Source organism: Ceratotherium simum, chromosome 5, assembly GCF_057802395.1.
Source record: "Ceratotherium simum simum isolate JZ-2026a chromosome 5, ASM5780239v1, whole genome shotgun sequence".
In the NCBI taxonomy this organism is placed as follows: domain Eukaryota; kingdom Metazoa; phylum Chordata; class Mammalia; order Perissodactyla; family Rhinocerotidae; genus Ceratotherium; species Ceratotherium simum.
The window spans coordinates 37,323,018-37,350,329 of record NC_141904.1 but is presented as its reverse complement, the minus strand read 5'-3'; the positions used below and the strand labels follow the sequence as shown (position 1 = coordinate 37,350,329).

Below are 27,312 nucleotides of genomic sequence, written 5' to 3'. Positions count from 1 at the left end.
GAGGATCCCTAAAATATTCTGCAACCATCTAGAGTTGAATTTCCTCGCCCTATGATCTTTGACTCTACTACTGTCAGGGAGTCTTGGGCATCAAATGCTGGGTTATCAAAGGTGCTTTGGAACTTCTTGAATGTGCTTAACATACTCAGTGATGTGCTTTCACTGCTTGTTCTGTTTCTGTCTTATTGTTAGGGCCCCTTTATCTGTTGCTGGTTTCCTAGGTGTATTCAGTCTCCTTTTAGTCCAAATGTCCAGATAATGACTTTCTTCCCTTCCAATTTTGTTTAAGAAGTTTTCTTTATATCTTGCAATTTCTTAACTATGGTCCTCCTTTCACATTCCTTAGTGTACTATCTTAGTCTGGCTTTCCAGAATGGAGTTTAGTTAAGCTCTTAAATCTAATATCTGTATTCTCATACTATTTTCATCTGAATTTGTGGATTTAATCTGGTTCTTACTAAATATGGAAGAATCAAAATCATGATATTTTCTGTGCTACACTTTCTTCTGAGAGATCAGCCTGCTGGCGAATGTGAACCCGGGGCCACCACCAGCCCATGCCCCATCACTGTGAGGGCCTTGGTGCCAGCAGGCGGTGGTGTGAAGTGGGTGCTGGAGGACTGCCTGGGCAGGCCCTGCAGACGTGGGTTCAGGTGGGGAAGATTGGAGTGGCAGCTGGGCCTTTATAGACTTACACATTACTCCTAATCACTGATGTTGCCTCTTTTTAAAATATTGCTACTTTTAAATGGTTCCCTTCAAAACAATTATCAGCTATGTTTTGGACAGTATTTGGGGGCTGGGGAAGGCAGGGGTACTAAAGTAGTATTTATATGTATTGCTAACAAATTGTTTCCTGTTCAAACCAGCAGAGCGTTTACTGGAAATCTGATTATCTTACTACATCATAGTCTGAGAAATAATTATTTGTAAATATGTCAGACACACTAATTAGTGCAAATCTGGTATCTGAATGCATTTTGATGACCTGTTATCCATTCCTAGAATGAAACAGTAGTTGGCACCCCAAACCTGTGGGAGGTGAAGGAGGGATGGATGGAGAGCAGAGAATTGGTCTAAAGTTTGTAGAGTTAAAGCCTTCCCTAGGGACCTGAGTGTTTGGATAAAGTTTATCTGGTGGTTTTTTTTTTCTTACCTCAGATAACCTCACTTGCAGGTTAAATAGTTGAGAATGAATTTTGCATGTCGGTTTACTTTTTTGAGGGATGGGCAGATCTCCCCCCTTGACTGTCTTTCTAAAGAAACTCAATTATCAACTATTATTTTAAATTAATACGTTTACCATTATGCCTAGGTTTCTCTGTTTCTCTGAGTTTATACTACCTTTTCATTTTAGTAATTCCTGTGTGCATCTGATGGTTTCTTCATAGAAAAGTAATTCTTGCTCACTAATTTTATGGGCATGTACCTTAATTTTGAACTTCAGTATCAAATTTTTAAATAAAAATTTTACTAAACCATTTTATTTGTGCTTTTTATTTTTGAGTTATAATTCTTTGCACCAAATAATTATACCCATAATCCAGGTATCCAAGAGCAAAACAGTTCACTTACAAAATGTTTAAAGCAGAGTTAGTTTTCGTATACTCTTCTATTATAGGTTAATGCATAAGAAATGAAAATGCTTCTGCATTTTAGCTGGAACAGTTTAAAAGTACTTATTTTCCCCACTTATTCCATAGAGCATCATAAGAGTGGTATTCCATGACAGACGGCTACAGTATACAGAGCATCAGCAACTTGAAGGTTGGAAGTGGAATCGCCCAGGAGACAGACTTCTCGATTTAGGTACAAGTGGCCGTCAGAAGACCATGGAGAGAGGAAGGCCGTTGTTTAGCTGTACCCATTGATATGTTGGCACCACGTGTAATTGTGTGGAGAGAGTTTTGGTGTTAGCGGATCCTGTGTGCCTTGAATTGTTTTATAGTTAAAAATGAAGTCATTTTTTGGTGCTAAAAGAACTTGAGCCAAGAATTTTATGAATTTGAAACCATTTATTTAATTCGTGATTGGCACCATCCATCATATTCTTAATAAAATGAAATAGAAACCGTGGTGGGAGAAAGTATGATATGCATTAGGTGGGTTTCCACACCTCAACTTGGTGTTGAAGTGGTTGACCATGGAAAACACTGGAGGAAAAAATTCAGCATGGAGATATAATAATTTCATTAGGACATAATTATAGTAAGTTGTAAGCTTTTTAATTACAGTGGATGAGTTTCTGTGTAACTTCTTTTTAAAATATAGATATTCCAATGTCTGTGGGAATAATTGACACAAGGACAAATCCAAGCCAGTTAAATGCAGTTGAATTTCTGTGGGACCCTGCAAAACGCACATCTGCTTTCATTCAGGTTTGGATTTTTACGTTATTAGAAGCATACTAGCCTAGTTCTTTAGAAGGCCATGGATGAGACTGAATTCTTGATGCACGATATCTTTTTCTTTAAATGCTTATTTGTAAACTATATTGTAACGTCTTTTTAAGAAATATATATACACTATTAAATTGGAGTTAATCGACTAAATCCATCATTTATAAACTAACATGTATACAGACAGTCTGATATGTAAAGCATTATTTAAATGTTACTTTTACCACTGATAGTAACAATAAATCTTCAGTTTTTCATAAGATGCATTTTTCTTGAACGAAAGCTGCTATTTAAATGGATTGGTTGAAAAAAGTGTACAGTTTTAAGATTCTCTCAGCATTATTTAAAAACATTGTAATACCAGAAATTTTCAAACCCCACAAAAGTAAGTGAATAACAATAATGACTCCTCTGTGTGCCCATCACCTGGCTTCAACAGTTAGTAGTAGTTTCCCCTTTTTAACTTATTGATGGAATACTTGAAAGTAACTCCCAGGCATTTCATTTCACCCATAAATACTCAGTTTATATCTCTAAGAGATGAATTTTTTTTTTTTTTTTTTGGTGAGGAAGATCAGCCCTGTGCTAACATCTGCCAGTCTTCCTCTTTTTTTTTTTTTATTTGTGCTGAGGAAGACTGGCCCTGGGCTAACATCTGTGCCCATCTTTCTCCACTTTATATGGGACGCCGCCACAGCATGGTTTGCCAAGCGGTGCGTCGGTGCGCATCTGGGATCTGAACCGGCGAACCCCAGGCCACTGCAGCGGAGCGTGCGCACTTAACCGCTTGCACCACTGGGCCAGCCCTGAGATGAATTTTTTAAAAAATATATTATTATATGTAAAATAAAATCAACAGTAATTCTAATACCCAGTATGTTCAAATTTGTAAGTGATCGAATTAAAACTCCTGAGTAGGTCATCTTTATGTAGCAAAGGAAAAGCACTTAGTTGCTGACCAGCCTAAGTTGGCTCTAGTTTGTGTGAACTGTAAGGAATCTTTGGTGTTTTGCATTTTTGTGGTCTACCAGTCCACTCACAATCACTAGGGACATGGTTCATATTGTGGAATATTTTCTCATAGTGTTTGTCTAACAGGGTAACTAGATAGTGAATGAAAGCATTGTAAGCACTAGCCTTAAATCTCAGGTTGTGCAGTCATACTGCAGAGATCAGTTTTAACTTTGAGCCATTAGAAGAGGAGATGTGTAGCAGTTAGTAATTACCAAAGTCTTGTTACTAACCCCGTGCAGTACCCTAAAGCTGTCGTTGTGGTAGTATTGGGAGAGGGGGCAGAAATGGTGGAAGATGAGTATTATCCTCAGGATCCTCAGTGAACTTTGAAGGGTTGACAGAAGAGTTTAGATGGATACAGGTAGGATGAGGCTTTCTGGACTGTGAAAGTTCCCCAGGCAAAGCATCACAAGTTGATGTATGTGGGAACAGCAGTAAGATGATCGGCTGGCTAGAGCTGGGGTGATGGCGGTAGAGGGCAAACAGTGGAAGCTCTGAATGATGAGGTGAGGACTGCTGTGGATTGAGCCATGTGCAAGGTTTAGGACCCTGGGTCTGAGAGCAGCAAAAGGTCTGGAGTGGAGGTAGAGGGAGTACACAGGAAGCTAGTTGTACTGGTAATCAGAGCAAGTCCTGCGTTAGAGGAGAGGCACTGGATGGGGAAGAGCTCATTCCCAAAATGTTCAGAAAGGCTCAGTTGGATTTGTGAAAAGAAAGCCATATATTAAAAAAAATCAGAAAGTCATGACAGATATCTGGCTAATATGTAGGAGTTTGTTTTAGAGGATCTTGAATTTATAGCTCTAGCAGGACATCCAAGAAGGAACAAAGTAGAAGGGCAATCAGTGGACAGTACTTGGAATCCATTTCAGCTTGACTTGTTTTCTAGGTACACTGCATCAGCACAGAGTTTACTCCACGGAAGCACGGAGGTGAAAAGGGAGTGCCTTTTAGGATCCAGGTTGACACTTTTAAGCAGAATGAAAATGGAGAATATACAGACCATCTACACTCAGCTAGCTGCCAAATCAAGGTTTTTAAGGTAAACGATGGAAACTAGGCTTTCAGTAATTAAGGCCCAGTTATGCTTATAAAGTTGTTTGTCTGAAGCCTGATGGATGAAATAATCTACTTTGTATTTAAGCCTAAAGGTGCAGACAGGAAACAAAAAACTGACCGAGAGAAGATGGAGAAGAGAACTGCTCATGAAAAAGAAAAGTATCAGCCATCCTATGATACCACGATCCTCACAGAGGTAATGCAGAGTGGCATGTTGGTTTCTGAAGAGAAGCAGATGTTTGCATATTAGCACTATCTCTAAGGATGAGTTTTGCTACAAAGGGGTTGGGGAAGATTGGGTGGTAGACTGACATAATGTTCTTTGTGAAATTTGTGGGGAAAACATTTTATTTAAATTTTGGGATTTTAATGGATTAGTTTCCTGGGTGGGATCTTGAATGAAGATGTTGAAATCCCAATCAGGTCTCAGAAAAAGACCTTAAAAACCTTGAAGTTAGCAAGAGATTAAGTCGGGGCCTAGAATGTCCAATTTTTGTCACTGCTGGGGTTTTGCATTTTCTTTAATTTTGAATCCTGCTAGTCATGCATTTGTTTAAGTGGACTGCAGAGACATAAAGCAGGGTATTAGATCTTTCTTTGTATAATGAAAAGACATTGATCCCAATCTTTGGTGTTTGTCCAGATGAGGCTTGAGCCTATAATTGAAGATGCAGTTGAACATGAGCAGAAAAAGTCCAGCAAGCGGACTTTGCCAGCAGACTACGGTGATTCTCTGGCAAAGCGAGGCAGTGTAAGGGACTTCTGCTTCTCTTTTCATTGTGCAAGAAACCTTGTGCAGTGTTAGATATAGGACCAACTTCCACCGAAAAGTAACGCCAAATTTGTTTTTGATGTCCTTGTCTTGATTTAATTTGCTGTTGTTTAGACTTCCTGCTTTCTGTTTGTTCCTCACTGAGGAAAATTTCCTAAATCTAACACTTTAAAACCAAGTTGACCATATGGGTGGTTTTGGAGGGAAAAACGACACTTAGAAATGTGTTCCCTCTCTGTCTCTTTCCCTTCCTCCCTCCCTCCCTCTCCTTCACACACACTTCTTTCAAGAGCACTGAAATTAATTGAAAATACTTTCTTTAGTAAAATAGTTATCATTTTTCTGTAATTAAAAAAGGTTTTGCTTTCTCATGTATAACTGCTAAGAAAATTTCATGGATATTTAGAGAAATGATGGCAGCAAGCTTGACATTAACGTACGCAGTATACTTTGTGTCACATCTCCCTGCATGTAGTATAAGAATGTGTGTCTGTCTGTGCTTTTAAAAGCCTGTTTGGCAGCACTGGTAGGAAAAAAAGTCTTTGACTGCATTAGTGTTTCCTCTTGGCACCTGCATTGTTGTGACCTTATGCTTCAGGCCAGAATAGTGCACCTTGCTATACTCACACCTAGTTCCCCCCAGCGTGCACTTGGGGGATTTTTGGTTGAATATGAGCTTTGTCAGCTTAAGTTTAGCAAATCTTTGTTTTATGGCACAACTCTTCATCTAAGAGTCTGCAAAGGTTAATCCTGTTATATAAACTTAGATCAGCTGTATACCTGCAGTAAATGTAAACACAGAGCATTAAATAATTTTTTTAAATAACTGTTATCATATGTATTAATGGGTACTTTATTCATCATTGAAGTATTTGTACTATCAAGGTGCCAGAAATAGAATTCTCATTCTTATACATGTATCTGTAATTATCTATAGACTATGAAAGTCATAAATGCTATCACAGGAACCTCATTTCCAAATTAAAGCATTGAGTGAAAATATTTTAAATGCTTCTCTATGCAATAAAACTGAAAATGTACTCATCTGAGTGAATGGGGAGCACACATGTTGCATTTTCTTTAACTGGGCTTTTTTGATTGAAATCAAGGTTGTATGGAACAACTGGATACTCCTTCCCCAAAACACCTGCCCCTCAATTTTATGTTTTTATTCCTCTTCTGATTTCCCAGCTGAAGACTCAGAAATGGTTCTTAGTAAACTTCTTTGGGGAGACCCTGGTAACTGAAATCACTTTTCTTCTCTTGTTATAAACTAATTAAAAGGAACGGGTTCTGATAATTCATAAAGAAATCTGTTATAGCCCAGGGCTACTCTGAAGATAGTAGAATCGTTAGTAAATTATTAATAATTCTTAAGTCTAAAGTATGCAAAACATCAGCAGTTCACTGGCCTGGGATTTCACATCTTCCTATTGCGTGTTGCCTGCTGCCCCGGGCTGCATTTGGTTTGGTTAAGATACTTCTAGGGGTGGTTAGAGCTCCTCCTGGAAACCTGTTTAAAAAAAGCAAGGTACAGATTAATCCCTTAAAAAGTAAAGTCCACAGCATTTCATATATTTCTTCAAGTGCCTACGAAGGCAGGCCAGCATTTCTTTCTGTTCTCAGATAATTAAAATTGGCTTTCAGTGGAAAGCGATATCCAGACTTATCTGTTAAAGTTCAAAGGTGCTGTGTGAAATGGTCCCACACTGAGTAGAGGCACTACTGTTGGTTCCTAAGAGGTGCTGCACAACAAAACCCTTTGTGTGCCTCTGAGCTCTCTTTTATTGGCTCAAATCAGGGCTGCCAGTTTCTACAGTCTAAGATGGGTCATCATTTTCTAATCTACCAGAGGAGGGACTTTGTTCACAGGATACCAAACCCATGATTGTATGAGTCCAGGCCAGGTATTGCTGGAACCTTAGTGAATTACAGATTGTCTTCAGAAATGTAGGCACTGCACCATTGCTTACTTCTAAAGACATGGAAGAGGGACAAGGTAGCAGAAACACTGAAAATATTCCTAGGTATGCCTTTATCCTCCTCGGTTGAGACTGCAAGAGAAACCTATAAAACACAGGTAGGCACCTCTTGGTGTTTCCTTCAGCTTGGCCATTTAAGAACTTGGAATCCATTATTTTCTAAAAGTAGAGGCCTCCCAACAGGACCAGTTTTCACTGAACACTAGTTTTTTAGTGTTCAGTGAATCGAGTCTCATATTTACTGGGCAAGTTTTAGATGTCACCTATAAAGTCCTTTTCTACTGTTAAAGGAATCTAGATGTGGAAAAGTGAAGTAGGTATGTTTATGGAGTTTCAGTAAATTTGGTGTCTCCGCCATATTACTCTGCCATTGTAACTTGAAGCTTTTTGATGGCTTCGTTTCCTCAAACAGCTGGCAGTAATTGCCAAAGCAAATTTGCAGAGACTTAATATTAAAAGGTTTGCATTATTTAGATGTGTGTGTTATGCTACGTTGTAATATTTTGTATCTGGGAAGGATGGTGTTAGCAGGAAAATCTTCCAGGTAGTAGAGATGACCGTGAGCATGTGACACCTGTATGTTGTTATCAGTTGGCTCACCAGGTCTTGGTTCCTCAAACTGTGTAAGCTGAGGAGGTACTACTTTCTAAGACAGAAAGACCCTAGTTTAAAAAGAATGGGTATTGTGTAAAATGTCATTTATAATGAAATTGGTATGCCATGCAATAAGTTTAGCAATGCTGTCCAGCCAGATTAGATTTCTTTTTGGACAGTTGACAGTAGTTGAAACATCAAGTCTGCAGTCATTTTCCCCATTTTTGAGAAGATACATAATGGGTAGTTGTAAAGAATGTTAAGATTCTGGGATTTCTGTTTTATTTTCTTTGTATCCGTGCTTTTTACAGGCATCAGACATGTCGTTTTAAGCTCCTGTAACCATTGGAGACACTTGGTTTCTTTCCTCAGAGTGCTTCAGTCTCTTAGCTCCTTCACACTAGTGGTCTTGACACTTTTACACTGGAAAGAATTTTTAAAAAGAATATACTCCCTTACACATTTTTAGGTCGACATCTGAAAGTTTTCATCATAAATTTAAAGGGGTGCAAAGGAGACAATTTTCTGGCATAGTGAATATTTGTATTTACAATTTAAGATAAAACTGTTACATTACTTTTGAATTGTATCCTCTAGAATCTAAATACCATAGCAATGTGACACCCAGCATTGTTCATTTAAAAAGTTCATGATCAAGCTCTTTAGTGAAGTCTGAAATTTTACTCTATTCTTCCTTGTTTTTTGTTTTTTTTTTTTTTTTTTTTGGTGAAGAAGGTTAGCCCTGAGCTAACATCTGTTGTCAATCCTCCTGTTTTTGCTGAGGAAGATTGGCCCTGGGCTAATATCCATGTTCATCTTCTCCTACTTTATATGTGGGACGATTGCCACAGCATGGCTTGATGAGCTGTGCGTAGGTCCATGCCAGGGATCCGAACTCGCGAACCCCGGGACGCCAAAGTGGAGTGTGCGAACTTAACCACTACGCCACTGGGCTGGCCCCCTGCTCTTCCTTCTTGATCTCCTGTTTTCTCCTCCATTCCCCTTAAATAATTTTTTCCTAATATGACATACTTTTATGCCTGAAAATCTTTTCATGATCACCCTAATTACTTCTTGACAACAAACTTTTATAAATTGAAATTTAATTTTTAAAATTTCCTGTGACCATAAGGCTAAGTCAGTTGAGAAATTTAAAACTTATTATTATTGGTACTGGCTTATCTAAACAACAAATCATACAAATTTTTGATGCATAATTGTTAAATGTAAAAACAGAAATGTTATTGGAAATACATCTTGAATGATGAGACAATGAAACATAATTAAGTTCTAAATTTTTTTTATAGATAAGAGAAACTTAGTTTAGATAGATTTATTTTTCTTTCAGCAGTGGCATTCAGGTCTTGGAACTCCTTTTGAGTTATCTGCCACAAATCCCAGTGATCTATTTTTATATGATCTAGGAGATTATTTCAGTTATGTGTCAGCTGGCAATAGGTTCTCCTGAATTTTTTTGAAAGCGAGGAAGTGAAAACCCCTTGATATGCAGAAGAATTTTTTTTAGAGTCATGTACTTTCTTAGTATCTGTCCTGATAACTTTGAATGGCCTTTTGCTTAGTTTCTGGCAGAGTCTTCTACCTCATGGCCGTGGTGAGAGATGATGCCTTTTTTGTATAAAATGGAAGAAGATTGATTATGAAAGGGAACCCTGGAAACTGAGGGCATTCTGAGACAGATTCATTTTAGAAAGAACACCTGTGGAGTGATATGGAGTCCCTCAATACCTTGTGTTTGAAGACGTCTACTTGAGGCCTCTCGGGCCTGCTCAGCATGTTTTTGACTACCTTTTTCAGCTCTCCTAATTGACAGCCAATGTGTCTTTGTATTTTTGCTCTATTTTTCCTCAGAATTGTGCCGAGGGCTGAAAAATATTTAAGTTCACCATGCCCCTTCCAGAAAATATAAATAATAAACATATGTAGATAGGTATAGGCAGTACCATACACAGTTGATGTATTTTGATGCTGGGCCTGTCTTGTCTTACTTGGCGATTATTAATCTTAGAGAAATCAAGGAAGCAAATAGGTACTGGTGAGACTGCTCCTTGGAGAAGAGGACAGAAAGAGCACTAGGTAGGACACAGCCCCTGTCCTGGTCACCATGCAACGTCAGATGTTGCTTATGAATCTTGTCTTGCCTCTGCTATTCTTAAATCTAGATAAGTACCTATTGGGGAATTGATAAAGAGGGAGGTGAAAGTTCTGGAAAGCAAATTGTACATGAGTATATATTTAAGATGCCTTTATAAATTTTTGCTGCTATCATCACTTCAGGTCTTCCCTAAGATTAATCAGTATCTAGACGCATATAGCAGGTAAAATTTTTCCTTGCTGCACAGAAGTAGATTTGATATGTTTCTGTGAGTTTGCTTGATGAGTGTCAGGTGTCTTGTGTTTTATAATCTTGCATTTGGCCAGACTAGAGAGTGAATTACAAGAATATTTCTTCCACATACTTTAGAAACATATCATTAATTTATTTTTGTTTCTATCCTTAGTGTTCTCCATGGCCCGATACTCCCACAGCCTATGTGAATAGCAGTCCTTCTGCAGCGCCCACTTTCACCTCCCCACAGCAGAGCACTTGCAGTGTCCCAGACAGGTATCTGGTTTGTGTAATTATGTGCCTGAGGCTCATGCTCCTTCCTTTCCATTTCTCTCAATTTACAGCAACTTTTTTTTTTTTTTTTTAATCTGAAGTATATAGTAATGGGAAATAGCCTGTACCTCATTTTCAGAGGAAAATTATCTTTTCTTCACCCACCAGCCTTTTTGCTCCTAGCCCCTTATTTCTCACACATTCACAACTATGGAAATTGTAGAAAAGGAGGCATTTTCAAGATACATTCTTTGTGAGATGAAAACAGCATTAATGGCCTTCATGAATAGAGAGAGGCCAGTGAGTTATTAAGGTGACACTGAGACTTGAATATGTGAGATTGCATTTATGACAAAGTACACTTGTCTTTAATGCTCACCATATCAGAGTTATTTTCTGCCCTATTCTCCCTCCCAACAGACACACTATTTTTTTTTAATTAAGTCTTTAAACGTGAAGGTTTTCAATTTCTAAAGACTTACTATGGTTTTAGAAATGGGAATGGTGGACTTTGTTTTATTCTGTTATCTGGCCTTGACTGGCAACTGAGAATCTAGTGAGCCCCGGGTGGGAGCAGGAGAGGCGTCTCGGGCATCATGAAGATGCTGCAGTGGTGCCACGGGGGAGCGCTCCATGCCTGGGGCTTTGCTGAAGAACTAATGTGGAGTAGGTCAGATCTTTTTTATACTCTAGTCATGCTGACAAGGTCTTTCTTAGTCAGCTCAGGCTGCTGTAACAGAATACCACAGACTGGGTGGCTTATAAACAACAGAAGTTTGTTTCTCACAGTTCTGCAGGCTGGAGGTCTGAGATCAGGGTGCCAGCATGGTCAGGTTCTGGTGAGCAATCTCTTACAGGTTGCAGACTGCCGACTTGTATCCTCACATGGTGAAGAGGAGAGCAGAGGAAGCAACCTCTCTCGACTCTTAGAAAGCCACTAATCCCATTCCTGGGGGCTCCACCCTTATGACCTCATTTAATGATCATTACCTCCCAAAGGCCCCACCTCCTAATGCTGTATATTACATTGGGGGGTAAGGTTTCAATGTGTGAGTTTTGAGGCAACACAAACACTCATGAGAAAACAAACAAAAACATGCTTTTTCCCTGAGGAGATGGACAGACTACAGAGGCAGCTTGTTTTCATGTAGGTTACTGTGCTTTAGAGTAGAAAAACACTGTTAGATACAGAGACACAGGAGAGAAGGAGCCCAGCGTATTATTATGTAGGGGAACTCTTCTAGTTTCACAGTCAGTCCAATCTGAATAATCCTAATAATTGATTATGATTTTAGAGATGAGCTGTGAATTCATGTAGTCACTAGTTGACCTGATATTTCCTGAGAGCCCATGGTGTGCCCAGCACTATTCTAGGTGCTGTGATATGTAAGTGACAGACATGGCCGGCCCAGTGGCACAGTGGTTAAGTGTGCATGCTCCCCTGCGGTAGCCCAGGGTTCGCAGGTTCGGATCTCTGGTGCACACCGATGCACCACTTGTCAAGCCATGCTGTGGCGGTGTCGCATGTAAAGTAGAGGAAGATGGGCACAGATGTTAGCCCAGGGCCAGTCTTTCTCAGCAGAAAGAGGAGGATTGGCATCGGATGTTAGCTCAGGGCTGATCTTCCACAAAAAAAAAATGGTAAGTGACAGACAAATCCCTGTCCAAAGGAGCTTAAGTTCTGGTGGCTGGAGACGGATGGTAAACAACATAATAAACCTAAGTAATTGAGGTTACAAGTGCTAAGAAAGGAGTCAGAGCTCAGGACCAGGAAGGTGGCCACATTCCTGAGGAGTTGTTTTTCATTTTCATTTTACCTTAGGAACACTAGGATAGTGGTACAAGTTTGTTTCTTTTGTTGTCTTGAATTCTACCCTCTTGAGTCATGGATAAATGTATTAAAGGGATATCATTTTCTATTTTGGGTTAGGATCATTATACCATTTCTTGTAGTTCATTATTTTCTTAAAGTAGATGTTTTTGCAGTTATTTTCAACTGTTTGTCTTATTTGGTTTCTCATTTTTTTCCTAACTCAAATGAATCAGTATCTTCCATTTTCCTAGCACCCCTGGAGATATTTGGAACCCTTCTGTTTCATAAAACTTGAATTTCTTACTAGAACAGGTATAGAAGGAGGAGGCACAAATTAAGAAACTGCATTCACCTTCTTATCATATTCACTCGCTGACCAGTTGTGCCAGTGTTCTTATTGCAAATTTACATTGCTGTGTCCCACAGTATTATTTTACATTTACGTAGTTTAATAGCCTTTAATGTCTTAAAAAATATATATCCTAGTAATCATCCTTGCTTTCCTTCTCTCCAGCAATTCTTCTTCCCCAAATCATCAGGGAGATGGAGTTTCACAGGCGTCTAGTGAAGTAAGTATCTTTTTCCTAAAACTAGCAGATGCTTTCAGGGTCCTGCATTTTTAAGCCTCTGATGACAGGGGCTTGAGTCATTGTTTGGGGCACTAAATAGTCAGACCTGTGCTATTCTTGGGTGATTTTGACTTTAAACTTGGAGGATTTCTGTGTTTTGTTTAAATGTTCTATTTTGTAACATGCCAGTGACTTGGATTATATTTTTTAAGTTTCAAGAGTTTCTTCTATTTATATTCATTTTCTTTGTTAATAGAAACTTCAGCCTTCAGCCACGATCCAGGAAACACAACAATGGCTGCTCAAAAACAGATTCTCTTCCTACACAAGACTGTTTTCCAATTTTTCAGGTATGTTTGTGTGTGTGTGCACGTGCATGCTTTACTTATCTCTGTGCTTTTATTAACTTTAATTTATTTTTAAATTTCAAAATAATTATAGATTCATAAAAAAAAAAGTTGCCAAAATGTGTACAGGAAAGTCCTGTGTACCTATCACCCAGTTTCCCTCAGTGGTAACATCTTGCATACCTATTGTACACTATCAAAACCAGGAAATGGACATCAGTACAATCTAACCATTTCACCAGTTTTATGTGCCCTCATTTGTGTATAGGTGTATATAGTTCTATGCAATTTTTTTCATTTTTTTAATTAACTTTTTATTTTGAGATAATTTTTACTTTAAGTTGCAAAGATAGTACAGAAATGTTCCAATATCCTCTTCACTCAGTTTCTTACATAATTATAGTACAATATCAAAACCAGGAAATTGACATTGGTGCAATGTGTGTATATAGTTGTCATTTTATCACCTATGTAGATTCATACAGCCACTGCTGAAGTTAAGGTACAGAATTGTGCCATCACCACAAGGATCTCCCTTATGCTGCCCACATCCTCCCCAACCATCCCTAATCCCTGGCAACTATTAATCTGTTTTCCGTCTCTATGATATGGTCATTTCAAGAATGTTATATAAATGGAAGCATATATAGTTTGTGACCTTTTGAGATTGGCTTCTTCTCGTTCAGCATAATGCCCTTCAGTCCATCCACATAGTTGTGTGTATCAATAGTTTGTTCCTCTTTATTGCAGTGTAGTATTACATGGTATGAATGTCCTCTGGTGTGGTTTTTATATACTTAAGTGTGAATTTTTTCTTGCATGGTAAGCTAAGGGAATATTAAGATGGAATTTTAAAAGGGACCAAGCAGTGTTTCTCCAAATGGTGCTGTAGGGAACCTATCTAGAGGGACAGTAATAGATAACACCATGTGGGGCAGGGGCAGCATTTCCCAAACGTATTTGGCCCTGGGACCCTTTTCCTACAGAAAGCTTACTAACATGTCCTGGCTAAACATCCTGAGAAACTCTGGGCCACAGTGAAGTGGCAGTCAGTTTTGCTTTGCCCACAGTGCCGTGGGGCTATAAAAACCCAGCCTGAGCCTTTTAAGAACATATGTGTGCATATACTTGGCCTAGAGGAAAGCTTGATTTCACAAAGAACATGGTGTCCTATTACGTCAGCCATTTATTGTAGGGTTTGTGCAATGATTAGTCATTCCCTCTGTAGCTCTTTGTCTCTGTAAAATTAAAGTAGCCAATGAAAGTCATTTGCTAGCTGGTAGCCACATTTTTATATGATTAAGTAAAGCCTTTTATCTGTGAAAAACTAGGAATTAAGAAATGTCACTTGCGGGGCACACACACATATTGAACCCTCATAGGAAAGACAGATGCAGAGCATAGCACATACAGAAAGCTCTGACAGTTGGCACTGAGGGAGGTCCCAGATTATGCCTGGTATATTAGATGGATCCATGTTTTTCGTCTGGAGGGTTCTAAGCCCTTTTCACTGTGAGCATTGATCATATGGCTTGGCCTCCTGCCTTTTCCTTACCCTGTAAGCTTCCCAACAATAGAATGGTGAAGAGGAGAGTGAGGCTTCTTGACCTGAGCCTCTTGGGCATTCACATTTCAGAAAGGGTTGTACACATAAGTATCTGTCCAGTTCTGTGTATGGGTTAAGGATGTTCACACACACACTTCTGGTCACAGCTGTGAGCCCTGTTTTCAGAGGTGCGTGTACTAGGCGCTGGTAGAGAGATGAGAGTGTGCCTGTCTTTGCTTACCTGATTTGCATAAAACCACTCCATCAGTGCTTGTGCCTTGTGGGAGATGTGCTTCTTTGTTCTTTATTTCTCTTAAAAACTAGAAAGTTATTAGGCTCTCACATTCAAGCCCTCAAAAATAGATAACCCCATTATTTTGTTGTATGTAAGTAGATATTTATCATATGCAAGTCATGCCTTAATCCCAGAGAGTATGTTAATTCTCCCAATTAAACTACATCTTGAGTATTAATAAAAGGGAGAAACAAAAGATTATGGACAAATCAAACAAAAAGTAGAGAGAAGACTACGATGAACTCCCATGAAACCATCCTAGCTTCAAAAATGACCAGCCTTTGGTCAGTCTTGCTCTCTACCCTCTCCCCCTTTTCTGTTGTATTTTAAAGCAAATCCTAGATACCATGTCATTTACATTTACCAAGTATTTATGGGAGAAATCTTAAGGTGTAACGTGCAATTCTCTGCCATGCTTTTGTATTAAAACTGGCTGCTGTGACAGGGTTGTTATGTTCCAGAATGTTTGACTTTACACTGCGTGTTGCAGTATAAAGAGGCCTACTCCTGGCTCTGTTACCAACTTGTATGACTTGGAGCAAGTCCCCCAAACTCTGGATTTCCATTTCCTCTTTTTGTAAAACAAAAGATTGGTCTGGGTGATCTCAAGTTTAATTATCATGTTTATCCACATAGCCACCACCCAGCCAAAATAAGGTAGGCGGTGAACTCCTTCCTGTATTAGGAACAGACAGTCCTATAGGCCCCGCGCATTGATCTGCTTTACCAGCTTCTGGGGCTTCTAAGCTCCTTCTTGATTTGGGACACGGAAGGGCCAGCATTTTCTTTGGTTCTGAGGGACAGGGTTGTGTGTGTGTGTTCTTGTGTTGTTCATGTTTATGTGTATACTCAGGATACCTGTGATAGTTTGAAGGACATTTAACTGTCTGAAGACAAATACCATAAAGTAGCCAGCTTTTTCCATTTCTTTGAGAAGAATCTCTTTTTGCTGTTCTCCAGGTGCCGACTTATTAAAACTGACAAAGGAGGATTTAGTACAAATATGTGGTGCAGCCGATGGAATTCGGCTCTATAATTCACTGAAGTCAAGGTAAAATACTGTGTTTAAAAGGAACTGTTTTGCTTGAAATAAGAATGTACCTTTCTTCGTGTGGGGAATTTGGGCAGAATGTGTTTCCACGCTGGGTTGGCGTGTGCCTGTGTGCGCTGTCGAGCATCGGCAGCATCGTGCTCACAAGAAGACTGTTTTGTGTACACCTTCAGGGCAGGCCCAGATATGATGCAGGCACTGATGAGGGCAGAGGTAGACTGTAAGACTGGTAGAAATGCACATGGGCAGTACTGATTTCTTGAAGACGACTGGGTTTGTTGCCAAGAAAACAAACTTCTCATTTAGGTGAGCTATACAGAATCTATGGTTTTCAAGGTCATTTGACTACTATTAAATAGTTATTAAAAATGTAAACTTCTAATTGTGAATTAAAATGATAGAACCGTAAACTGTGCTGGCTTTTAAGATCCATTTACTATCATTGCTATTTCTAGACTTGTGGTATGAGAATTCCATTAAAATTGAATCTTAACTGATTTTAAATTGCTGACTTAATCTTGAAACTTAAATTTACCAGCATCTGACAGACCATCTCAATGGTTTAGAGTCTGGATCATCAGATTAGACCACCTGTGATAGTTGGTGTGAGGTGTGTGTTTTTATATTTTTATTAGTAAATTATTTTCTATAATAAAATAACATTGTAAAGTTCTTATAAGGAAATAGAACTTAGATTCCTGTAGTTATCATTTGTACATGTGGTGAGGCAGCTTTCTCTCCCAGGCTCATGAGTGGCATCTTCTGATTGCAGGTCGGTTAGGCCCCGCCTAACCATCTATGTCTGCCAGGAGCAGCCAAGCAGCACACCACTGCAGGGGCAGCAGCAGGCTGCAGGCAGTGGAGGCGAGAATGGCAGTGGGACACCTTACGGTGGGTATCGAGGGCACCTCAGCTTCCTGTCACTCCCTTTCTGACACTGAGGCAGAAACGGGAAAGACTGAGCAGGGCTTGGAAGGACTCCTGTTGGATCAGGACTGCCCAGTTGCTGATGTAGGAGTCCTGACAGCAGTGAGAGGCAGCTGCTCTTGGGTCAAGTCCTCGGAAGAAGAGGAAACTGTCGGCCTTTCTCGGTTATTTCAGCCACACTATGGATCTTTTTTATATGGTCCTTCATGCCAGAAATATCTAACAAGTGAAAGACTAGCTTGAATGCTTTGGGGTTTTGCTGCTGCTGTTGTTTTTTAATCTCATATTTACTGAAGTGATGAATGTAACATTTGCACCTTGGCAAGAAAGCAGGAGGGTTTCTCTTTTCTTTTTTTCCTTTTTACTGAATGGGGAATAAACTTAAAATATCACATGTGCAAAGATGTAACAAGACTAAGTGTGTGCACTTGTCTCAGACAAGCGTCTGGCCAGCACTGAGCTCTCTATGGTGAGTTGGTGCCGTGTCCTTGTGTTGTTGTAAATATACTCTATGTCGTTACTCTCCTGAGAATTGGGAGGGCTTCTCATCCTGCAGGTTTGCCGTAATTGTATGATAGAGTGCTGGATTAGGGCAGAGAGAAAAATCCTGGTCCTTCTCCCCTCCTCTAAATATGGTCCTTAAAAAACAAAGCATTTTTTTACAGCATATATTTTCTCATTTGCAGGGTGGTGTGTGGAAATATCTTCCCTCTTCCCACATTCTGAAACAAAATAAGGGCAACAAACCCAGAACTTTTCAGAGAAAAATGTGTTATGGAATTCAAAGAGGCAGTTATTTGCCCTAATAATGGGTAGAATGCTGAAAAATACTTAGCTGTTTGAATTTTACGGCAGAATCCCAAGGAAAGCATGTTGTGAGCTTTCCATTTGGTATCATTTTGACTTCAAAAGCTGTGAATTTTAAGACTAAAGATACAAAGTCTTAGTCTAAAAGGATAAAAAGTCTAAAGGAGCTCTCCATGTATCATCAAGATCTTCTGTATCATTTACCTGTGGTCAGGATTGTAAATATTTTGGAAGGCGTATCCTTAAACGTGAGTGTTTGTGGAGGAGTGTGTGGAAATACTGCTGAACTTAACCCTAGATCAGAGGCAGCAGACCTTTTCTCTGAAAGGCCAGGTAGTCAATCGCACTGATTCTGCGGACCGCCGGGTCTCGTCCCACTCAGCTCTGCTGTGTAGTGCTGCAGCCACCATAGACAATCTGAGACGATGCGCGTGGCCATGTTCTGACAAAATTTCATTTTAAAAGAATAAGTGGAAGGCAGAGTTTGGCCCGCACAGGCTGTAGTTTGGTGACCCCTGCACTAGATTATCTGTATAATTTTTAACTGTAGTTCTAAATTCTAAGCTTTTCATAAAGTATAATTAGCAAAGGTTTCTGTACTCATAAACACAACAAGGAAAAACCCTTGTTTGGAGAAGCAAAGCTCCAGCACTGATACTCCTGATGGGTGTCAGGCCTGAACCGGTATGGGAGCGGGAGCGACAGAGGCAGACGCACGGCAGCTGCACAGTCTGGTGCTGTGCAGACAGCGTCTGCTGCTAAGTTACATGTTCCAGAAACACAGAACATGGGTGGACTAGGACTTTTTGTAAAGAAGAACTAGGCTTCATTGTCCACATCCATAGCTTTTCCTGTGGCCTCTTTTACACTGGCTTGTGTGTTTTTTTTTTTTTTTAGATTGATTAATTTATTTTTTTCCACCCAAAGCCCCAGTAGATAGTTGTATGTCATAGCTGCACATCCTTCTAGTTGCTGCATGTGGGACGCGGCCTCAGCATGGCCGGAGAACCGGTGCATCGGTGTGCACCCGGGATCTGAACCCGGGCCGCCAGCAGCAGAGCGTGAGCACTTAACCGCTAAGCCATGGGGCCGGCCCTCTTTTACACTGTTTTTAATTCTCTGGCGGAGGGGAGAGAGGTAGCTTTTATTTCTTAGGATAAATTCCGACTAGTAGGATTACTGAATCAAAAACTATGACCCTTATAGGGTTCTTTTTATATATTGCTAGAAACACATATCATTTTTGAAAACAGCTTTCTTGAGGTATAATTTATATACCATAAAATCCTCCCATTATTAGTATACAATTCAGTGATATTTTAGTAAATTTACAGTCTTGCAGACATGACCACAATCTTACTCCAAAAAGATCCCCTGTGCCCATTTGCAGTCAATTCCTGTTTGTTTTTAAGAGACATTAAAACCTCAAATCCTTTTGTACAGAGATTATTGTTACTGGTTATTAAATTATATATGTGTGAGCATAAATACTTAATGTATTATTGTAGTTCAGATGGGTGATAAGGGGGAAAGAAATATCAGTTTGTTCCCATTTTTATTTTTGTGTTTTATTTTTTTAGTACTTTAAAAGGTGTGATCTTCCTTTAGATTAGGTAGAAAACAGATCGAAGATTACTCCTAAAATGCTGTTTTTATTTTTTATTTCAGTTTATCATGCAATCTACTTGGAAGAAATGGTTGCCTCAGAAGTCGCTCGAAAACTTGCATTGGTGTTTAATATTCCTTTCCACCAAATTAACCAGGTTTACAGACAGGGTCCCATTGGTATTCACATTCTTGTTAGCGATCAGGTAACTTGAACTGGCAAGCCCTCTTGCTTTTCCCGTTCACACTGGTGTTTACTTTTATATATATCATTGCAGACCTATGGAAAAATTCTGTGACCTCTTTTGCCAACTACTCATGAGAGTTGTTTTCAGAGAGTTTGGGGATCAAAATTTGTGAGAATTTATAACCAAGAGTTTCAGGTATCCTAGTGATACAAGAATACAAATCAGGGAGAACTGTGGTCCCCCACCCCCACCCCCACCTTGTGAATTCAGACACTCACTGGGAGACTTCTGGGTGAGTGGGGGCTTTGGCCCTTTTTATGAAGAGAGGTATTTGGATGTGTTTTCCTTTTGTCCGCTATTTGATGACTAATTTTAAAAAACAATAAGATTAGAAGTACAGTTTTTCCCCCTAGTGCTGAGTGACAAGCAAGTAATAACAGAAGAGCACTTCACGCAGTGACTCTTTGTTAGAGCGATTATTCACAGGAGCCGGCAGGAATCAGGGATCAGATCTCGCAGGGACCTTCAGGGGCAGGCACGGTTAGCACAAGGCCCTGCCAGTGCAGCAGGTGTAAATTTTTACTACCTCATGCTGCCTTCATGAATTACCATTTTGGCCACTGAGTCCTGTGCTTGTGTGACAATATACAGATTATGACATTTTCCTTTAACTACTAATTTTAATCTTTTCCTCAGTTAAGACAGGACAGTTGGATCTTAATTATACATCTGCTTTATCCTAGATGGTTCAGAACTTTCAAGATGAGAGTTGTTTTTTATTCTCCACAGTAAAAGGTACTTTGCATGTGTGCATGTGTCTTGAAATGCTGGAACCATGAAAGATAGTGTGTGTCTGTAATCAGCAGTCATCTTGTGTGTTTACTTTTGAAAATGCTGGCTTTACTAATTTTAAGAGAGTTTGAAAAATGAATCAAGAGAAAGAATATTTCTAGCGATTGTAATAGAAATTAGCAAGTAAGGAGGAGGAGTCAGTCCTTCTAGATGACTAGGAAAAAAATCTCAATTCGTTCAGCCAGTGTTTTACTGAGCACCATATGTCAGATACCATCCTTTTGGTGCTAGAAAGATCTTGAACAAAACAGACTCTAGTGGGGAAAGCAAACCAGACTTGGCCAACGGATGTGCATAATTACAAATATATTAAGTGCCATGAAGGAATGGGAAAGTCTGGAGTGCTTATGGACAAGGGGGACATGAAGCTGTTAGCAAGGCTTCTCTGAGGTGGTGTCATTAATGATAAGACTTCAAGAGTGAGAGGGAGCCAGCCATATGAGGAGCATCCCAAATGTAGGGTAAAGGACAAGTAAAAAGCTTCGCTTCTGTGGAGGCCTGAAAGAGGGCCATGTAGCTGCCATGCAGTGTGTGAGGGGTGAGCAGAGCAAGATGAAGTCAAGGTGGGAGGCAGGGCCTGGTATGCAGGACCTGGTAATGATGGTAGTTTAGACTTTATTTGAAATATATTGGGAAGTCAGTGAAGTTGTTTAAATAAAGCAGTAATCTGATTAGATTTTTCTTCCACTCTTGCAACTCTGTGGAGACATGAGAAGGTGGGAAACCTGGAGGCAGGAGATGTCATCTAGGTGAGGGGTGATGACATCTTATACATTTATAGACAGGGCCCTGCTGGGCTCCACACTTGAGGGAGGAGTGGTTGTGACTCTGGTAAGAGCAGCTGGGCAGACTGCTAGCAGAGAGGTAGGTATGGGGGGAAGCAGCAAGAGTTCCATTTAAGTATATAGCAGTGTCAAGGTGGCAGTTAATTATACCTGTCTGGAGCTGACAGGAGAGGCCTGGGCTTGAAATGTAAATTTGGAAGCCTTGATCATATCAGTGGTGACTCAAAGCTGTAGAAATCACTGGGGTCATTTAGGGAGAGAATGTGGAAAGAGGACATGGATGGGGCTCAAGTAAGTTCCAATTAAAGGGTTAGAAAAAACGAGGGACTTTTTTTTTTTTTTTGTGAGGAAGATCAGCCCTGAGCTAACATCCATGCCAGTCTTCCTCTTTTTGCTGAGGAAGACTGGCCCTGAGCTAACATCTATTGCCAATCCTCCTCCTTTTTTCCCCCTTTTTCTCCCCAAAGCCCCAGTAGATAGTTGTATGTCATAGTTGCACATCCTTCTAGTTGCTACATATGGGACGCTGCCTCAGCATGGCCGGACAAGCAGTGCGTCGGTGCGCGCCTGGGATCTGAACCCGGGCTGCCAGTAGCGGAGTGCGCGCACTTAACTGCTATGCCATGGGGCCAGCCCCAAAATGAGGGATTTTTAAATGCAAAATTATTATACAAGAAGAGACTTTTAAAAGTCTGGTGGGTTAAGATCTAAATCTAGTCCTAGCATAAAAGCTGTACTTCGAAGAGCCAGATATCATGTGTCACCCTTTCCTGGAAGTCACTCTTAAAGGGAGCAGCCCAAAACAGTGCTGAAGTTGTCGTCACTTTGTGCCTGACATGTTGCGTATGTCATCAAGTTACCTGCAAGGCTGAGTTTTAACTTATTTTTTTTGTGTGAGGAGATCAGCCCTGAGCTAACATCTGCCAATCCTCCTCTTTTTTTGCTGAGGAAGACTGGCCCTGGGCTAACATCCGTGCCCATCTTCCTCTACTTTATGTGGGATGCCGCCACAGCGTGGCTTGACAAGCAGTGCATCGGTGCGCGTGTACTTAACCGCTTGCGCCACCGGGCCGGCCCCTGAGTTTTAACTGTGAACCGGTTCACTTTATCTTTACCTTCACAAACATCTTTAGCTGAGTACCTTTCTGCTCAATTGTTCTCAAAGCAATACAATGTTACTCTGCAAAATTCACATTGTCTAAGAAAGGACTTCCATCCTGTAATCAGATGGTAGTGTTCTATGAAAGCGGTGGACACGTCTAATGTCAGACATCACAGAATATCCCCTCCAACCTCAGTGTACTGTTTTTCAGACTTTTGTCCTCATGAAAAAATTCATTTGTTCCTTGATGAATGCCTGTACTGCTTCTCACCATTTCTTCAGAAATACTAGGCTATCAGGCAAAAGTAGCGATGTATTTTTAAAATGTTTCAGATCTCCCTCTGAGGAGTTCAAAAATTATTCCCAGGAAAGATGGATGTGAGCATTGAGTTTATTTGTATGTTGTATGGAGCTGACTGTCCTCTGCCCTGGCGGCACAGGGTTTTCACTTCTGCCTCGAGCTCTTGCCCCCTTGCTTACACAGCACTTTCGCTGCTTGTCTGATTCCCCTGCCTCCCAGAACTGGCAACTAGTATGGGCCAGACATCCAAAAGCACAATATCTGAGAAGGGAATGTGTACATGTTGTTGCCTTAGGGAAGGGGAACTGGAGCAAGTTAATCAGCTTTTTTTTCCTCTAGATTTATTGAAAGGTAATTCTGAAACAGGGAGGAAGGTTGTAGATGTCTGGGAGTTTTCACTTTAATAGTCTTGATCTTCCTAAGCCTGGCTAAAAAAATTGTGGGTAACTTCTTTCCTTTTTTTGCAGCTGAAAATGGTGATGGTATTCACATAATTTTGAAGTGATGTCTTACATAGTCTGAACTATATTCAGTACCAAATAAAGTCACGCTTAAAAGTGTGTGAAGACTGAATCCAAGAAGTCTTGGGATTGGATTTTACCGTATGAAATGTTTCATATTGAAAACACAAGATGACCTTTCTAATGAGCTGTATGAGAGGCGAATCTCCTCACTGTCACTGCCATAGCCAAGCATCCTCCTGAGAGTGAGCACGTCCGGACAGCATACGTGCAGCTCTGGGGGCCACGGTGCAGGCAGGGCTGCCTGCTTCTCTGGCAGAGGCCAGTAGATACAGTTCCTAGAAGCAGCCTTTGCTGTCTTTTACACTGTATGCGGTTTGGAAATGAATGTAAAAGCGGACTGTGGGCATTTACTTTTCTGTGCCAGTTTGGCTTTTGTTGCCTGAACCTTATGCTGACCTGGGGCAGGGTGTGGGACAGTGCTGTTGTGGAGCCAGCATGGAATCTGTCTGCGGAGAGATGCAATGTGCTGATACGGTGATTGGTGGTCAGGTAAGAGGCTTGGCACCTTCTCAGAAGAAATCATGTCTAAGGGTGTGTGTCTGATGTGATCATGCCAGATCGAGGAAGATCCAAGCCAGGAAGCCGGGCTTGAAGCAAACTGCATTATCAAGAGTACCTTGGTGAGAGGATCAGTGTAAATCCTAATAGGTACAAAGACTTGTGTTTTGCTTTGTCATAATTTTATTGAAAAACTTTTTGCTTCTGCTTCCATTTTTAGCATTTCGTTTCTGGTTTTCATTTTTGAAGTCCCATTGTCTTTTAAACTCATGTGGTTTTCTTTCTCTTTTTCCTCCTCCTCTCTGTCTCCAACCACCCTTCACCATCCTGTTCTTGAACAGTTTCAAAGCCCTTCCCCAGACATCAGCAATAGGTGACCTGAGCAGGGGAAAAAGTTTCTGACTTGGTGTTAAGGGGTCCTCGTTATCAACAAGTTGAAATTATTCACGGAACACTAGACATGGTAAACACTAAATTGTACCATAAAAATTCCATACACTTCTCAAATATTAAGCTTTAGTACAATCATGGGTAAACATTCTGGTTATTATTTAGAGGCTTTTTTATACATCACGTAATAGCTGCTTCTTCTATAAAAAGGGGGTCTCTTTCATAAAACCAAATGCTTGTCTGCTAGCATACTTTTCAAAGGGAATCCACTTTTTCAAATCTTCCCAGAGTTCATCAGCAAGCATTTTTGAGGGTTGTGGTGTAGCAAATTCAATTTTTTTTTTAAAACTTTGATTCCATTTTAATTATAGCATCTCTGTCCACTTACCCAGATTTGATCCTTATCTTTGTTCAGGCAAAACAGAAATGGGTAATTTTGCGTTTGAAATCTTTCCCAGAAGATAAACTACTTCAGTGGGTAAACGTTTGACATTTTGCTTTATTCATAAAGGGGGTATGAAGAAGCACTGTCTCTAAATATTTCCATCTTCAGTTTGAAAGTATCTGTAACTCCTACAGACCCTAAAGCAGGAGAGCTTTCCTTTCTGTCATCTTCCCTTTGCTTTTGTATGACCACATGTTTTGTGTACCAATCACTTGGGAAAGAAGTGAGCTTATCTCTTGAATTGTTTTAGAGTTTTGCTTGTCTATTTAGCATTCCTTTTTGAGTCTGAAGATTTATGGAACAATAAATGTCATTTAATGCTGTGTGCTATTTTGAATTCCTCATCAGGTTTTAGAAGTGGGGTAAAAAGAATTAAAAGCTCATCAAACTTGAAATTACACCAAGTGGCGGTGAACATTAGTCTGTCCCAGTGAAACAGGTTCAATTATGGCACCAGCAAATTTGCTACTTTGTTTTTTTAATAGTAGGATGTATACATTTCAGTATAATAAATGTTTTCCGATTGTTTTGCAAATGTGTCTCTCATTTAAAATCCCAGTTCGTGCCAGTGTGACAAGTCAAGTCATACAATCAAGGGGTTCTTTCTGTATGTATATTCTGAGTACACACCAGTCCAAATGTTAGAAGACGTGAAGCCCATGTGGTGTTTTTTCTCTTTTCAGTTTGTTTTCTCAAAGCTGATGCAACTAAGGACACTTATTCCAGTAACTGTTCCACACTTAAGAAAACCAGGTTTGCTTCCTCTTTATCAGAGGTTTTCCTGTTTTGTAAATGAGGTTATGGAACATTGAGCAGCCAGTCCAGGAGCTGTGATAGGTTGTGTCCTGGCTCAAAAGAGATAATGAATGGAAGGCCCTGGTCATTTAAATTTTTAAATAGAAACTGCAATTCATAATCACTGAAGCAAGTCTGTGTAATATGCTCCTTTGTTTATTTAAACAGCTTCCTGCATCAATCATCTTTTCCTCCACACAGTGGTATAAACGTATATTTAAATAACTGCTATGGTTACACACAATTTTTAGACAAGGGAATACTGGAGTATATCATAAGGCAATAAAATCATCAGGACTTTTAATGCTTATTCCAGTAATCCTGTTAAATCGACTTATGGGGTTTTGTACGTATCTGCCTTCTGTTCCTAAAATGTAGCTGAGGCAGTGTATCCTAAATGCTTCTAAAACTGTCCATCTGATAGAAGTATTGCTAGTCATGGGAAAATATCTCGTTTTTGCTGCTTCACTTCAGCTTCTCATGAGCTCTGGACTCCTCAGTTTGGGGAGTGGTTGCTGGGAAGGGTTGGCGACCATTAACACACAAATTCACAGTGAAGGTGGGGATGGGTTCCTAATCTTAATACAGATCACAAATGTGAACAGCACAGAGCAGAAACTAGATCTTATGAGATTTTAGATAATATTAGGATGGTATGAATTTCAAAAATGGTTTTGCTCACATTTGTCTGCCATAAGATCATAGCAATAAAAACCCAGTGACTTAAGCATTGGAATGGTTTCTTCATTTTTATACTATGAGTCTAAAAGGTGCCAACACTTTACTGATCTGAGTTTTAAGTGTGTAAAATTTTTACATAGTTCTGGTGTAACCTGATTCCTAAGATTTTAAAATAAACTTGGAAAAACAATCAGACCCATTCTACATGCATCCATTCATTATTTTTAATTGATTATATTATAGATAATTTAAGCCTTAATCAGGTCTACTTCTTTAAGGTCCCCCAAATTTTGTGAGAGATGACATGATTAGCTTTCTCCTATAACGAAAAGGCATTATGTGCTGTAGCACACTCCAGAGCTTATGATTTCCAGTCAGGCAACACAACTCTGAGTTGCTTTTGTTTAGTTTTTGGTCCCCGAAAGTATATATGACAAGTTGACAGAAAGGTGAAGACCCTGCTCCATCCAATTTAGAGTGCTCGCTTCTTTGGTGTCTCATGGAAACCTATTTGCCTTCCACATAAAGCTCTACATGTAAAACTATCAGGCATTATGAATTTGCAGTACAATCACTTTGATAAAGTTGCTGTTTAATCTTCAAAGTGGAAAAGTCCTGCTAATCAAAATGGAATTGGTGTGAAAGTAGGCCACTGGCTTAAGTATCAAGTAGAAAAGCAACAGCTTGTTTTTTCTGCTCAATTTGTGCTAACACTGATGGTCTGTCTTGAGGGATGCTGACAAAGACGAGGGCAGGACTTTTGTACCTAGGAAGGCACCCACCTTTTAAAAGATCGGGGTCTCCTGTGTGGTCCTGGCTGCACTGAGACCACCCTTGCCATGTGTCAACTGACACAAGCTTTGATTTGATTGCATCACAGCAGAATAAAGGTGAAAACTATCACCAGAGTTACTGCAATCCCTACAGAAGTCTTTTACCTGTAAATGCCTTTCCCAATGAAGAATCAACAGATTTGGGTGACAGTGGAGTAGGTCAGGAAGACGTGGGTCTTCTCTGGAGGAAGGGACACCTCCTCATGCCTTGGGCCCCGGGCAGCTGCTGTCAGAGAATGACACAGCACCTGCATAGTCGCTGTCCACTTCCTCCTACTGCTGTCGGTGGGGTGACAGGAGCGAAGTAGGCATGGACTTTGACATGAGGGAGCTGAGCCTGAAAGTAGAAGAAAAAAGTGGAGTAGTCTTTACACTGGTATTTTTAGGATTATATGCATAATCCGAGAAAGGCCCATAGTTTTCATGTAGAATCTACTTCACTTTACTATTAGGCAAATAGTTCAAATAGAATTTCTGGTGTAGGCCAGAGTTACTACTGTTTACATACACGTCCCCTA

General features: G+C 40.0%; 2 protein-coding genes across 5 annotated transcripts in view; one reads left to right on the top strand and one right to left on the bottom strand.

Annotated features, from left to right (window-relative positions):
• Positions 1–25,020, top strand: part of UBP1 (upstream binding protein 1) — a 56,149-nt gene extending 31,129 nt beyond the window's left edge. Inside the window, exons 4-16 of one of the 4 annotated variants that reach the window (XM_004419471.3) lie at positions 1,704–1,809; positions 2,272–2,378; positions 4,303–4,455; positions 4,558–4,668; positions 5,116–5,223; positions 10,340–10,443; positions 12,768–12,822; positions 13,079–13,172; positions 15,971–16,061; positions 16,834–16,952; positions 19,464–19,606; positions 20,332–20,383; positions 23,096–25,020. In XM_004419471.3, coding sequence (XP_004419528.1) covers positions 1,704–1,809; positions 2,272–2,378; positions 4,303–4,455; positions 4,558–4,668; positions 5,116–5,223; positions 10,340–10,443; positions 12,768–12,822; positions 13,079–13,172; positions 15,971–16,061; positions 16,834–16,952; positions 19,464–19,606; positions 20,332–20,383; positions 23,096–23,133 — 1,281 coding nt within the window. In that variant the 3' untranslated portion in view covers positions 23,134–25,020. Of the gene's footprint in view, positions 1–1,703; positions 1,810–2,271; positions 2,379–4,302; positions 4,456–4,557; positions 4,669–5,115; positions 5,224–10,339; positions 10,444–12,767; positions 12,823–13,078; positions 13,173–15,970; positions 16,062–16,234; positions 16,368–16,599; positions 16,672–16,833; positions 16,953–19,463; positions 19,607–20,331; positions 20,384–23,095 lie in introns of those variants that run through there. The other 3 variants (XR_015552186.1, XM_004419472.3, XR_015552187.1) reach the window with 3 other exon arrangements.
• The window catches only part of FBXL2 (F-box and leucine rich repeat protein 2), a 115,106-nt gene continuing 111,076 nt past the window's right edge, over positions 23,283–27,312 (bottom strand). Inside the window, 1 exon segment of the mRNA XM_087430679.1 lies at positions 23,283–27,131. Coding sequence (XP_087286805.1) covers positions 27,024–27,131 — 108 coding nt within the window. The 3' untranslated portion in view covers positions 23,283–27,023.